The 12,500-nt window shown below is 38.1% G+C and overlaps 1 protein-coding gene across 1 annotated transcript in view; it reads left to right on the top strand.

The window, feature by feature from the left end:
- Window positions 1-5,451: 5,451 nt before the first annotated feature.
- The window catches only part of LOC106092388 (elongation of very long chain fatty acids protein 1-like), a 10,307-nt gene continuing 3,258 nt past the window's right edge, over window positions 5,452-12,500 (top strand). The window contains exons 1-4 of the mRNA XM_013259233.2: window positions 5,452-5,582; window positions 5,644-5,834; window positions 10,256-10,399; window positions 10,460-10,565. Of these exons, the coding sequence (XP_013114687.1) occupies window positions 5,522-5,582; window positions 5,644-5,834; window positions 10,256-10,399; window positions 10,460-10,565 (502 nt within the window). The 5' untranslated portion in view covers window positions 5,452-5,521. The remainder of the gene's footprint in view (window positions 5,583-5,643; window positions 5,835-10,255; window positions 10,400-10,459; window positions 10,566-12,500) is intronic.

Here is a 12,500-nt window from a genome sequence, read left to right as displayed (position 1 = left end):
TCGAAGGAGTAAAGCTAGCCGGCGAAATTCTTATTCGATTTGGCTGAAATTTTACACAATGAGTTTTACTGTAGTCTACAACATTCATTCCATTGTAGTCCGAATCGCACCATAACTTGATGTAGCTCCAATAGCATAGCAACTGTCTGTTGAAATCACGCTACAGTCTTTAAAAATAAAGATATTGAGCAGAAACTTTGCACAGATTCTTTTTTTTTCCATAAGCAGGTCAAATTCGAAGATGGGCTATATCGGACTATATCTTCATATAGCCCCCATATAGACCGATCCGCCGATTTAGGGTCCTTGGCCTATAAAATCCTCATTTATTATCCAATTTTGCTGAAATTTGAGACAGTGAGTTGTGTTAGGCCCTTCGACATCTTTATTAAATTTGGCCCAGATCGATCCAGATTTGGATATAGCTGCCATATAGACTGATCTCCCAATTTAAGGCTTTGGTCTCATAAAAGGCGCATTTATTGTCCGATGTCGCCGAAATTTGGGACAGTGAGTTGTGTTGGGATCTTCGACAACCTATTTCTATTTGATTCAGATCGGTCGAGATTTGGATATAGCTGCCATATAGACCGATCTCTCGGTTTTAGGTTTTAGGGCCATAACAAGCGAATTTATTGTCCGATGTCGCCGAAATTTGGGACATTGGGTTGTGTTAGGCTCTTCGACATTCTTCCAAAATTTGGCCCAAATCGGTCCAGACTTGAATGTACCTGCCATATAGACCGATATCTCGATTTAAAATCTTGGCCCCATAAAAGGCACATTTATAATCCAATTTCACTGAAATTTGACACAGTGACCTATGTTAGGTTTTTCGACATCCGTGTTGTATATCGTTCAGATCGGTTTATATGTAGATATAGCTACTAAAAAGTCCAATATTTAGTTATACAGAATTGAACAATGACTTGTACTTATTGGTATTTCATCCAAATCGGAACATATTTCGATATAGCTGCTATGGGGCATAAGTTATGCAGACTTTGATGAAAGGTGGTTTACATATAGACCCGAGGTGGTGGGTATTCAAAGTTCGACCCGGCCGAACTTAACGCATTTTTACTTGTTTCGAATATATAGCTTTTCTAGCATCTTTAGCAGAAATAAATGCAAATTTTGCCCATGAACTTTCCATTAAGAAACAGGGGCAAACTTCTCACAGAAATGATGAGAGGCTTTTGGGTCTAAGGTCTTTCGCTCTAACACCACACTTACTTTTCTCCATCATTAACCTAAAGTAAAGGCACAATTTATAAATGAGCACTAAACAAGGGTTAATAATGCTCTAAAGGGTTAATAATGCTATGTAACCTTAACTGGGCTAATATGTTTCCGGTCTCGATGCTTTTCTTAATCTAAGTTCCTGCAGTTCGCACTTCAATTCCCTCATGCCGGAAGTGTGTTTTAAGGATAAAGCCGATAGGTTCGGAGGAGTTAGTTGTCATGGGGGGAAGTACAGAATCTTTTTGAGCATGTTTGATGCTTCTGGCCTGCCCATACACTTGCCCTTATATAAGCTTCAATATATAAAAATTGTACACATCATAACTCAAAAGAGAGGGTTATGGACAATACATCAAATCAATTGACCCATTGTACATCATGTTCACATAACAAATTTAACACTACTACATTCAAAGAGAAAGCTGTGGCAAAAAAAAAAATTTATGTAAAACAGAATTTTTTAATGTCAACAAGAAATTTTGTTTTCTATTCAAAATAAATGCATACTAATAAATTTCATGCACGTGATTAACACTTTCATACCTTCCATCATAGGAAGGGGGTATACAAATTTCGTCATTCCGTTTGTAACAACTCAAAATATTCATCTAAGACTCCATAAAGTATATATACTCTAGGTCTTCATTTCATTTTAAGTCGCTCTACCCATATCCGTCCGTCTATCAGGTCATCCGTCTGTCTGTCGATAGCACACTAAGTGTCGAAGCAGTAAAGCTAGGAGCTTGAAATTTTGCCCAAATACTTCTGAATGGTGTAGGTCGGTTAGGATTGTAAATGGGCCATATTAATCCACGTTTTGATATAGCTGTCACATAAATCGATCTTCGATTAGAATTCTTGAGCCTCTAGAAGGTGCAATTACCACCCGATTTGGATGAAATATTGCACGTAAAATTTCGCTATGACTGCCAACAGCCGTGTCAAGTATGGTTCAAATAAGTTCTTAGCAAGTTGTAGCTACCATATAAACCGATCGACCGATTTGACTTCTTGAGCCTCTAACTGGAGCAATTATGGTCCGATTTTGCTAAAATTTTGCACAATGACTTCTCCTGTGACCTCCAATATTGGCTGAAGTATGAGCTGAATTCGTCTATTATCAGGTTATAAACCAATTCAGCTCCCATATAAACAAATTTCCCGTTTGCATTCCCCCAATTGGTCCATAACCTGACATAACGTCAATAACATAGCAAGTCTTTCCCGTTGTTTGCCTATAAAGTAATAACGGGCTCGGCCAAAGTTGACTCGCTTTTATTTGTTATATCCTTCACCATAGGATGAGGGAATACTAATTTCGTCATTCTGTTTGTAACAACTCGAAATATGCGTTTAAGACCCCATAAAGTATATATATTCTTGATTGTCATGACATTTTAAGTCGATCTAGCCATGTCCTTCCGCCTGTCTGTCCGTCCGTCTGTCTGTCGAAAGCACGCTGACTTTCGAAGGAGTAAAGCTAACCGCTTGAAATTTAGCACAAATACTTTTTATCAGTGTGGGTGCGTTGAGATTGCAAATGGGCCAAATCGGTCAATGTTTTGATATAGCTGCTATATAAACCGATCTGGGATCTTGACTTCTTGAGCCTCTAGAGGGCGCAATTCTCGTCCAATTTGTTGGAAGCTTTGCACATGGTGTTTTGATATCGCTTCCAACATCTGTACTAAATATGGTTCAAATCGGTTCAAAACATCATATAGCTGCCATATAAACCGATCTTGGGTCTTGACTTCTTGAGCCACTAGAGGGCGCAATTGTCATCCAATTTGCCTGAAATTTTGCATGAGGTGGTGTGTTATGATTTCCAAGAACTGTGCTTAGTATGGCACAAATATAGCTGTCATATAAACCGTTCTGGAATCTTGACTTATTGAGCCTCTAGAGGGCGCAATTCTCATCCAATTTGTTGGAAATTTTGCACGTGGTGTTTTAATATCGCTTCCAACAACTGTACTTAATCGGTATATAACCTGGTATAGCTATCATATGAACCGATCTGGTATATTGACTAATTGAGCCTCTAGAGGGCGCTATTCTCATCCGATTTGGCAGAAATTTTGTACCACTGCTTCTCCCTTGATCTTCAACATACGCGTCTGATTTGGTCTAAATCGTTCTATAGCTTGATACAGCTCCATAAAAAGCGCATTTATTGTCCGATGTCGCCGCAATTTGGGACAGTGAGTTGTGTTAGGCCCTTCGAAATCATTCTTCAATTTCACTCAGATCAATTCAGATTTGGATATAGCTGTCATATAGACCGATCACTCGATTTAATGTTTTTGGCCCATAAAAGGCGAATTTATTTCTCCGATGTTTTCGAAATTTGGGACAGAGAGTAAAGTTAAGCCGTTCCACATATTTTTGCATTTGGTCTAGATCGATCAAAAAAGGCGCATTTATAATCCGATTTAACTGAAATTTGACACATTGATGTATGTTAAGCTTTTCGACATCCATGTTGTATATGGTTCAGATCGGTTTATTTCTAGATATAGCTTCTTAAAAGACCAATATTTTGTTATACACAATTGAACAATGACTTGTTCTTATTAGTACTTGGTTCAAATCTGATCATATTTCGACATAACTGCTATGGGACATAAGGTATAGAATTTTCACCGGATTTTGATGAAAAATGGTTTACATATATACCCTAGGTGGTGGGTATCTAAAGTTCGGCCCGGCTGAACTTAACGCCTTTTTACTTGTTCTCTCTTCTTTGTTTGCAATCCATGTTGGGGGGCATGTACGATTCGCCTTGGCCGAACTTAACACGCTTTTACTTGTCATACCCTACACCACCAGTGTGGTACAGGATATTATAAGTTTGTGCATATGTTTGCAACGCTAGGAAAGAGAAGAACTAGACCCATTGTTAAATATACCGATCGACTCAGAATCACTTTCTGATACGATTTAGCCATGTCCCTCTGTCCGTCTGTGAGCCCATGTATTCTTGTTATCAAAGTGCAGGTCGTATTTGTTGTCCAATCATCACGAAATTTTACACATACCACTTCGTTGTCCCAGGGACGAACGCTATTGATTTTGGTAAAAATCGGTTCAGATTTAGATATAGCGCTTGTATACGTATCGCCCGATTAGCACTTAAATCGCCGTAAAACCTACAACCGATCTGCACAAAATTTGGAACATATTGTTTTCTTGCTGATCTTAACCTATCTGCAAAATTTTTTCAAAATCGGTTCAGATATAGATATAGCTCACATATATATGTATCGCCCAATTTGCATTTAAATGGCCGTAGTAGCTAAAATGTTCAACCGATCTGCACAAAATTTGGCTCGGACTGTTTTGTTACTGATTTTAATCTATCTGCATAATTTCATCAAAATCGGTTCAGATTTAGATATATTTCCCATATATATGTATCGCCCGATTTGCACTTAAATGGCTGTAGTAGCTAAAATGTTCACAGATCTGCACAAAATTTGGCACGGATTGTTTTGTTACTGATCTTAAACTATCTGCAAAATTTCATCAAAATCGCTTCAGATTTAGATATATCTCCCATATATATGTATCGCCCAATTTGCATTCAAATGGCCGTAGTAGCTAAAATTTTCAACCGATCTGCACAAAATTTGACATGGTCTCTTTCGTTACTGATCTTAACACAGCCGTGAGATTCCATCAAAATACGGATTTGCGATTCCCAGGATTTGCAATTTTATGGTCGTAGTAACATCAACTTTCAAACGATCTTTTTAAAAGTCGGTTCAGATTTAGATATAGTTCTCATATACATATATATTTATATATTGCCCGAATTTATAATTGTAGGGTAGGTGTAGGGTATTATATAGTCGGCTCCGCCTGACTTTTGCCTTTCCTTACTGGTTTTTAGTTTGCATGTGCGGCGTTGTATGCCAAATTTTCTCACAAAGTTCCGCCAAATAATGAATCCCAGCCATAGGTTCATTTGGAAGTCATTGACTCCAGGAAATAAAGCAACTTTGGAACTCTTTTCATTTTAATTCAAGCCACTTTGTGTTGGTTTTACAAAAGCTTATAATTTTCTTAATTCGTTTTTACACTTTACAAATTACACAATAACAATCGATTAGCATGTTTTCAAGAATATGTTCCAGGCCCCCCATTTACATTTGCATATGAATTGAACTTCACATTACACCAAGTTGATTCGTAAGACCCTCCACTGGACAATTCATCAGTCGTTCGGAATCCTCTTAACGAGAACAAAGTGTTATACTGACGTATTTTGAAAATGCTTATTTTAAAATTACTTATACGCGAACTGAAAGGTCATTTCTCCATAGCAGGACATGGTAAGTAGAGCGGTTGGAGTAGTGGGGATTCAATAAATTTCATCTTTTGCCTACATTTTAGATCCCCGAATGACCGATCTAACCTTGGTCAATAGTTATTTGAATGTCATACTGCTCTTGGTGTCCTATGTGATTTTTGTGAAAAAAATTGGTCCCAATTATATGGCCAAACAAAAGGCATACAAACTTAAATCTCTAATGAGACTTTATAATATTGGACAAGTTATGCTGAATATTTATATCTTCATTGGGGTAAGTTAAAAGTCTATATAGTCGTCCACAACTTGGGAGAAAAATGATATAATTATATAATTTTCCCCTTCAGAGTGGTATGTTAAGTATGCCGCTCCACTGTGATACAGGCATTTGTTGGCAACACTAAGAAGTTTATTGATAAACATACCGATCGGCGTAGAATCACTCACTGATTCGATCTAGCTACGTTAGTCTGTTAATGAATTCTTGAGATCAAGATCCAAATCGATCCGATTGTCATACAATTTTGTCCAGGTCCCTTTTATCGTCCAAGGATTTGATTTTTAACAGATTTAGATATAGCTCCTATAAATAATTTTCATCCGATATGACCCTTTTTTGAGCTGCAGTAGCCTAAATTTATATCCTATCTTTACAAAATTTTTATATAAAACCAATAAAAACGTGCTCAACTTTGGTCAGGTCCCGAGAACTCTTATACAATTCGCAGTTTTAGCGAAATCAGACAACAAATCAGCTTTTTGTGGGATTAAGACTCTATATTGGAAGGTCGGTCTATAGGGCAGCTATATTTGAATATAATCCGACCATATGCTGGCCGAATGACGGGAGGCTACATACAACTCACTGTGTCAAATACCAGTAAAATCGGGTAATAAATGCAGTTTTATAGGCTTAAGCTGATCGCTCTATATGACTGCTATATCTGAATAAAGACTGATCTGATTGGAATAAGGCTGACATATACAATAGACCGATTTAAGGTCTTGGACCCATAAAAAGCGCATTTATTGTCCGATGTTGTCAAAATTTCAGACAGTGTGTTGTGTTAGGCCCTTCGACGTCCTTCTCCAATTTGGCAAAGATGTGTCCAGATTTGGATATGGCTACCATATAGACCGATCTCTTAAATTAAGGTCTTGGGCCCATAAAAGGCGAGTTTATTGTCCGATGTTGCCAAGATTTCAGACAGTGAGTTGTGTTAGTGATGGGTTCAGATTTGAATATAGCTGCTATATAGAACGATCTCTCGATTTAAGGTATTAATTCCATAAAAGACACATTTTTTTCCGATTCCGCCGAATTATGGGACAGTGAGTTGGCCCAGATCGGTTCAGATTTGCATATAGCTGCCATATGAATTGAAGTTAAAGTCCCTAAAAGGCGCATTTATAATCTGACTTCGCTAAAAATGACACAGTGCCTTATATTAGGCTTTTCGACAATAAAAAGAATAGTGAATTGTACTTATCAGACCACTCAACGTCCGTGCCGAATTCGGTCGAAATCGGACCATATTTCGATATAGCTGCTATAAGGGCATAAATTATGAATTTTTTACCGGATTATGACGAAAGGTAGTTTACATATATACCCGAGGTGGTAGGTATCCAAAGTTCGGCCCATTCGAACTTAACGCCTTTTCACTCTTTATTGCATACCTTGTGTTGCAATCTGCCAACAGACAGCTCTATCGCAAAGCTTAATATTTTTGAGGTTATACGTTATTATAACATTTTGACATACGAGCGCTATTTGTGTTGTTTACAGTTACTTAAAAGATTAATCTCACCCAAAAAAATTAAATTAAATCGTGAATATTTTCGTGCGATTAGTTTTTGGAACTTTCGACATGGATTAACTCAACAACAGTGCGTCGATGAATTTAATTCTATTTTTGGCGATGAAGCTCCCTCAAGGACCAGTCTTTATCGATGCTATGGTGAAATCAACAGAGGTCGTAGTTCATTCTAAGACGAATTTCGTGAAGGTCATTCAAAATCAGTTGTTGTTCCAAAAACCATTGATGCAGTGCGCCATCTGATTTTGCAAGATCGTCATGCATTCAATATTGCATGAACATTTGACTGTCAAAAAAAATTATAAGCATCGGATCCGCAATTTGTCAATCGCTCGAAAAAAGGCTAGTGTCGATTGGTCAAAAGAAATGCTCCAAAAATACGATCGCAGTGCTTGGAAACACTTCCATGACATCGTGACCGGTGATGAATAGTGGATTTCCCGTATGAGCCCGATAGTAAATAGGAGTCGGCTGTGTGGGTGTTACAAGACGAGCCAAATCTAACAAAAGTTGCTCGGGCGCGAAGCAATTCAAAGCAAATGATCGCCTGTTTTTTCGGAATAACCGGACATGTCGCAATCGTACCACTAGAAAAAGGCGGAACAGTCAATTCTGAGTGGTACACCACCATTTTTTTACCCACCACCGTAGGATACGGGGTATATTCATGACTCATGGAATGACTCATTTGCAACACATCGAAATAGCAATTTCCGACCCTACAAAGTATACATATTTCGGATCGTCGTAAAATTCTAAAACGATTTAACGATGTTCGTGTGTCTGTCCGTCCGTCTGTTGTAATCACTCTAGAGCCTTCAAACATTGAGTGATTGAGCTGACACAGATACGTCTTTTTGACGTGTCTGTGCTGGTTAAGATCTTAAACGGGCCAAATCGGACTATATTTAGATATAGCTGCTATATTGACCGATTTTTCGATAAAGGGTCTAATGCCCAAAAAAACTTAATTTTTCATCCGATTCTGCTGATATTTGAAACAGTGAGTAGTTTAAGGCTTCCCGATAACTGACCAAAATATGGTTCAGATCGGACTGTATTTAGATATATCTACCATATAGAACGATCTCCCGATAAAGGGTCTGAAGCCCATAAAAGCTTTATTTATTACCCGATTTCGCTGAAATTTAAAACAGTGGGTTATTTTAAGCCTCCCGATATCCAACCTAAAGGTGGTTCAGATCGGACTATATTTAGATATAGCTGCCATATAGACTCATCTCCCGATAAAGGGTCTGAGGCCCATAAAAGATAGAATTTTTTCAGATATTGCTGAAATTTGGAATATTGTGCAGTTTTAAGCTTCCCAACATCCGACCTAACTATGGTTCAGATTGGGCTATATTTAGATATAGCTGTCATATAGACCGGTCTGCCGATAAGGGGACTGAAGCCCATAAAAGCCTTATATTTTAACCGATTTCGCTGAAATTTGAAACTGTAACTAGTTTTAGGCCACCCTCTATCCGACCCATATATGATAAAGATCGGACTGTATTTAGATTTAGCTGTCATATAGACCGATGTGCCGATTAAGGGTATGATGCTCATAATAGCTTTATATATTACCCGATTTTGTTGAAATTTGAAATACAAAATTCAACAGTGACTTATATTTATTGTCCCACTTAGTATCCGATTTTCAAGCTATCCAATTTTCACCGGATTGTGCCAAGAGGAGGTTTTCATATATACCCGTGGTGGTGGGCATCCAAAGTTCGACCAGGCCGAACTTAATGCCTTTTTACTTGTTTTGTCAGTTGTCTTCCAAGGAATCAGGAAAACCAACCGCCGATGGAGGATCACTCTTCAGCACGACAATGCGAGCTCTCACACATCGGCTCAAACAACTGCATTTTTTAGCATCCTAATTATCGATTTGATGATTCATCCGCCGTATAGTCCTAACTTTACACCGAATGACTTCTTTTTATTCCCGTACGTTAAAAATTGAATGAGAGGTCAATGATTTTCGACACCTGAAGAAGCGGTTTAATGCGTTCAGAATGCATGTTTTGGAGCTACCTCAATCAGAGTGGCAAAATAGCTGCGTCAATTGGTTCAAAAGCAAAAGTGTATAGATCTTAATGGGGAATGTTTTGAAAAACAATAAAGCGATTTTCGATGATTAATATTTGTTTTTGTTCTCTAATCCCGAAATGTAAAAGGTAACCTCGTACAACTCCCAATAATCGTTTTGAGTATAGTTAAAATTGGTCTAAAACCGGATATTTGTTTCTATATAAGGTTTTTTTTTCTTTTTTGCCCATGAACATTCCTCTAAGGAACAGGGGCAAACTTCTCACATATCAATGAGTGCAGTTCGATTCAAGTTTAAGCTCAATGATAAGGTCCGAGTCCGAACGGCGTGCAGCAGTGCGACACCTCTTTGTAGCGAAGTTTTACATGGCATAGTACCCCACAAATTTTGCCAGCATTAGGAGGGGAAAACCACCGCTGAAATTTTTTGTTTTTTCTGATGGTCTCGCCAGGATTCGAACCCAGTCGTTCAGCATCATAGGCGGACTTGCTAACCTCTGCGCTACGGTGGCCTTTGTTTCTATATAAGTGTATCTGCCAAATAGGCCTCTTGAGCCCCTATAGTCTGTAATTATTATCCGATGGGCTTGAAATTTTTAATGTAGTTTTTCGTTACGACTTCCAAAAATCGTGCCAAATATGGTCGAAATCGATTGATAATTTAAATTTTTTGCCTGATTTTGTAGAAATTTGGTCCGTAAAAATTTCTGCATAATCCATGGAGGTGAATTTACAAGATTCGGCCCCGCCGAATTTAGCACTCTTTTACTTCTATTACTCTAATTTTTTCCTTCCTTTTAATGTATTTCTATAGTTCATGCGGCACTACATTCAACATCCTCTCTACAATTGGTTATGCATGAGCATACCTAAGACAGACGTTTCCACACCCACCATGAGACTATTACACATAACATACATGTGCTACATGAGCAAAGTCTTGGATCTGTCAGACACTGTAAGAAAAGTTGAAGAATTTTCATTTTGTTCTAATTATTATATCCTTATATTTTTGTAGGTGATATTTGTATTGCGTAAGAAAAATCGTCAGGTATCATTTCTACATGTATACCATCATGTCACAATGGTATGGGCCAGTTTTTTATATCACAATAAATTCTTTGGTAAGTAATAACATATTGAACACGGATTTCGAAAAGCCTAAAGGTCAAAAATTAGCAAAATTGGGTAATAAAAGCTGCACAATGTTGCCAAATCGAAAAAACGTGGAAAAAATTCTGGAACTTTTAAACGGATAGAGATATGGACATGAAACTTCCATTTCCATTAAGAATGCAAAATTTGGGGACCATATTTGAACCAGGGCCTGGTTCATGGAGTTGGAAATTTGATCACATTGAGCATGTCAAATTTTGAATTGCTTGCCAAACAGACATTTATAAGCCTACAGGCTTGATAATTTTATATATCCACCACCATAGGCAAGGGGTATACTAATCTAGTCATGTCGTTCGTAACACCACGAAATATTGATCTAAGACCCTATAGAGCATATATATTCTTTATAGTCTCGACATTCTGAATCGATCTAGCCATGTCCGTCCGTTCGTCAGTCTGCCGAAATCACCATAGCGGTCGAACGCGTAAGGCTAGCCGCTTGATATTTTGCGCAGATACTTACTATTGTCGTAGGTCATTGAAGATTGCAAATGGGCTATATCGGTTCAGATTTGGTTATAGGTCCCATGTAAACCGATCTCCCGTTTTGACTTCTTGAGCTCTTAAATGCCACAGTTTTGATCCGATTTGATTAACATTTTGGGCATAGTGTTAACATATGACTTCTAAGAACTGTGCCAAGTACGGTTCAAATCGGTCTACAACCTCCTAAATGCCACAGTTTTGATCCGATTTGATTAACATTTTGGGCATAGTGTTCCCATATGACTTCTAAGAACTGTGCCAAGTACGGTCCAAATCGGTCTACAACCTGATTTAGCTCCCATATAAACCGATCTCCTGATTTGACTTCTTGAGCCACTGGAAGCCCCAATTTTCACCCAATTTTTTTTCACATAGTATTTTGTTATAACTTCGATATACTTATATATAACTTATACGGTCCGAATCGGTTCATAACCTGTTATAGCTCCTATATAAACCGATCCCTCAGTTTGAATTCTTGAGCCCCTAGAATTCACAATTTTCATCCGATTTGGCTAAAATTTTTCAGAGAGTGTTTCGTTATGACATCCAAAATTTGTGCAGAGTATGGTCCAAATCATTCTATAACCTGTTCCCATGCTCCCATATAAACCGATCCCTCAGTTTGAATTCTTGAGCCCCTGGAATTCACAATTTTCATCCGATTTGGCTAAAATTTTGCAGAAAGTGTTTCGTTATGACTTCCAACAACTGTGCCATGTACGGTCCGAATCGGTCTGTAACCTAATTTAGCTCCCATATAAACCGATTTCTCAATTTTAATTCTTGAGCCGCTGGAATTCACAATTTTCATCCGATTTGGCTAAAATTTTGCACTTAGTGTTCCGTTATGACTTTCAACAACTGTGCCAAGTACCGTCCAAATCAGTCTTTAACCTCATATAGCTCCCATATTAACCGATCTCTCATCATCATCGCGTTCATCTTGGGCTTCTTCCATTTTATGGACAAAGCCATTTTTGGCTCAATGGGTACGTAAATAAACTGAATTTTCGATTTTTGAGTGAAGATCAGCCAGAGGCCTTGCAAGTGCTACCAATGCATCCAGAAAAACTTACAGTTTGGTGCGGTTTATGGGCTGGTGGCATCATTGAATCGTACTTCTTCAAATATAATGGGAAGCATAGCCTAACTGTGAATGGTGAGCTGTACCTTGAGATGATATCCAACTATATTTGCTGAAAATACAGGAAATTGTCTTGCATGACATGTGGTTTCAACAAGACGGTGCCATATGCCACACAGCACGCGTAACAATCGACTTATTGAGAGGCGAGTTCGGTGAACATTTTATTTCACTTTCGGGGCCGGTCAATTGGATAGTGTACGCATTTAGACTATTTTTTGTGAGGCTATGTTAAAGCTCGCTTCAA

Source organism: Stomoxys calcitrans, chromosome 4 (assembly GCF_963082655.1).
Source record: "Stomoxys calcitrans chromosome 4, idStoCalc2.1, whole genome shotgun sequence".
NCBI lineage: Eukaryota > Metazoa > Arthropoda > Insecta > Diptera > Muscidae > Stomoxys > Stomoxys calcitrans.
This window is presented reverse-complemented; position numbering and strand designations above follow the sequence as displayed.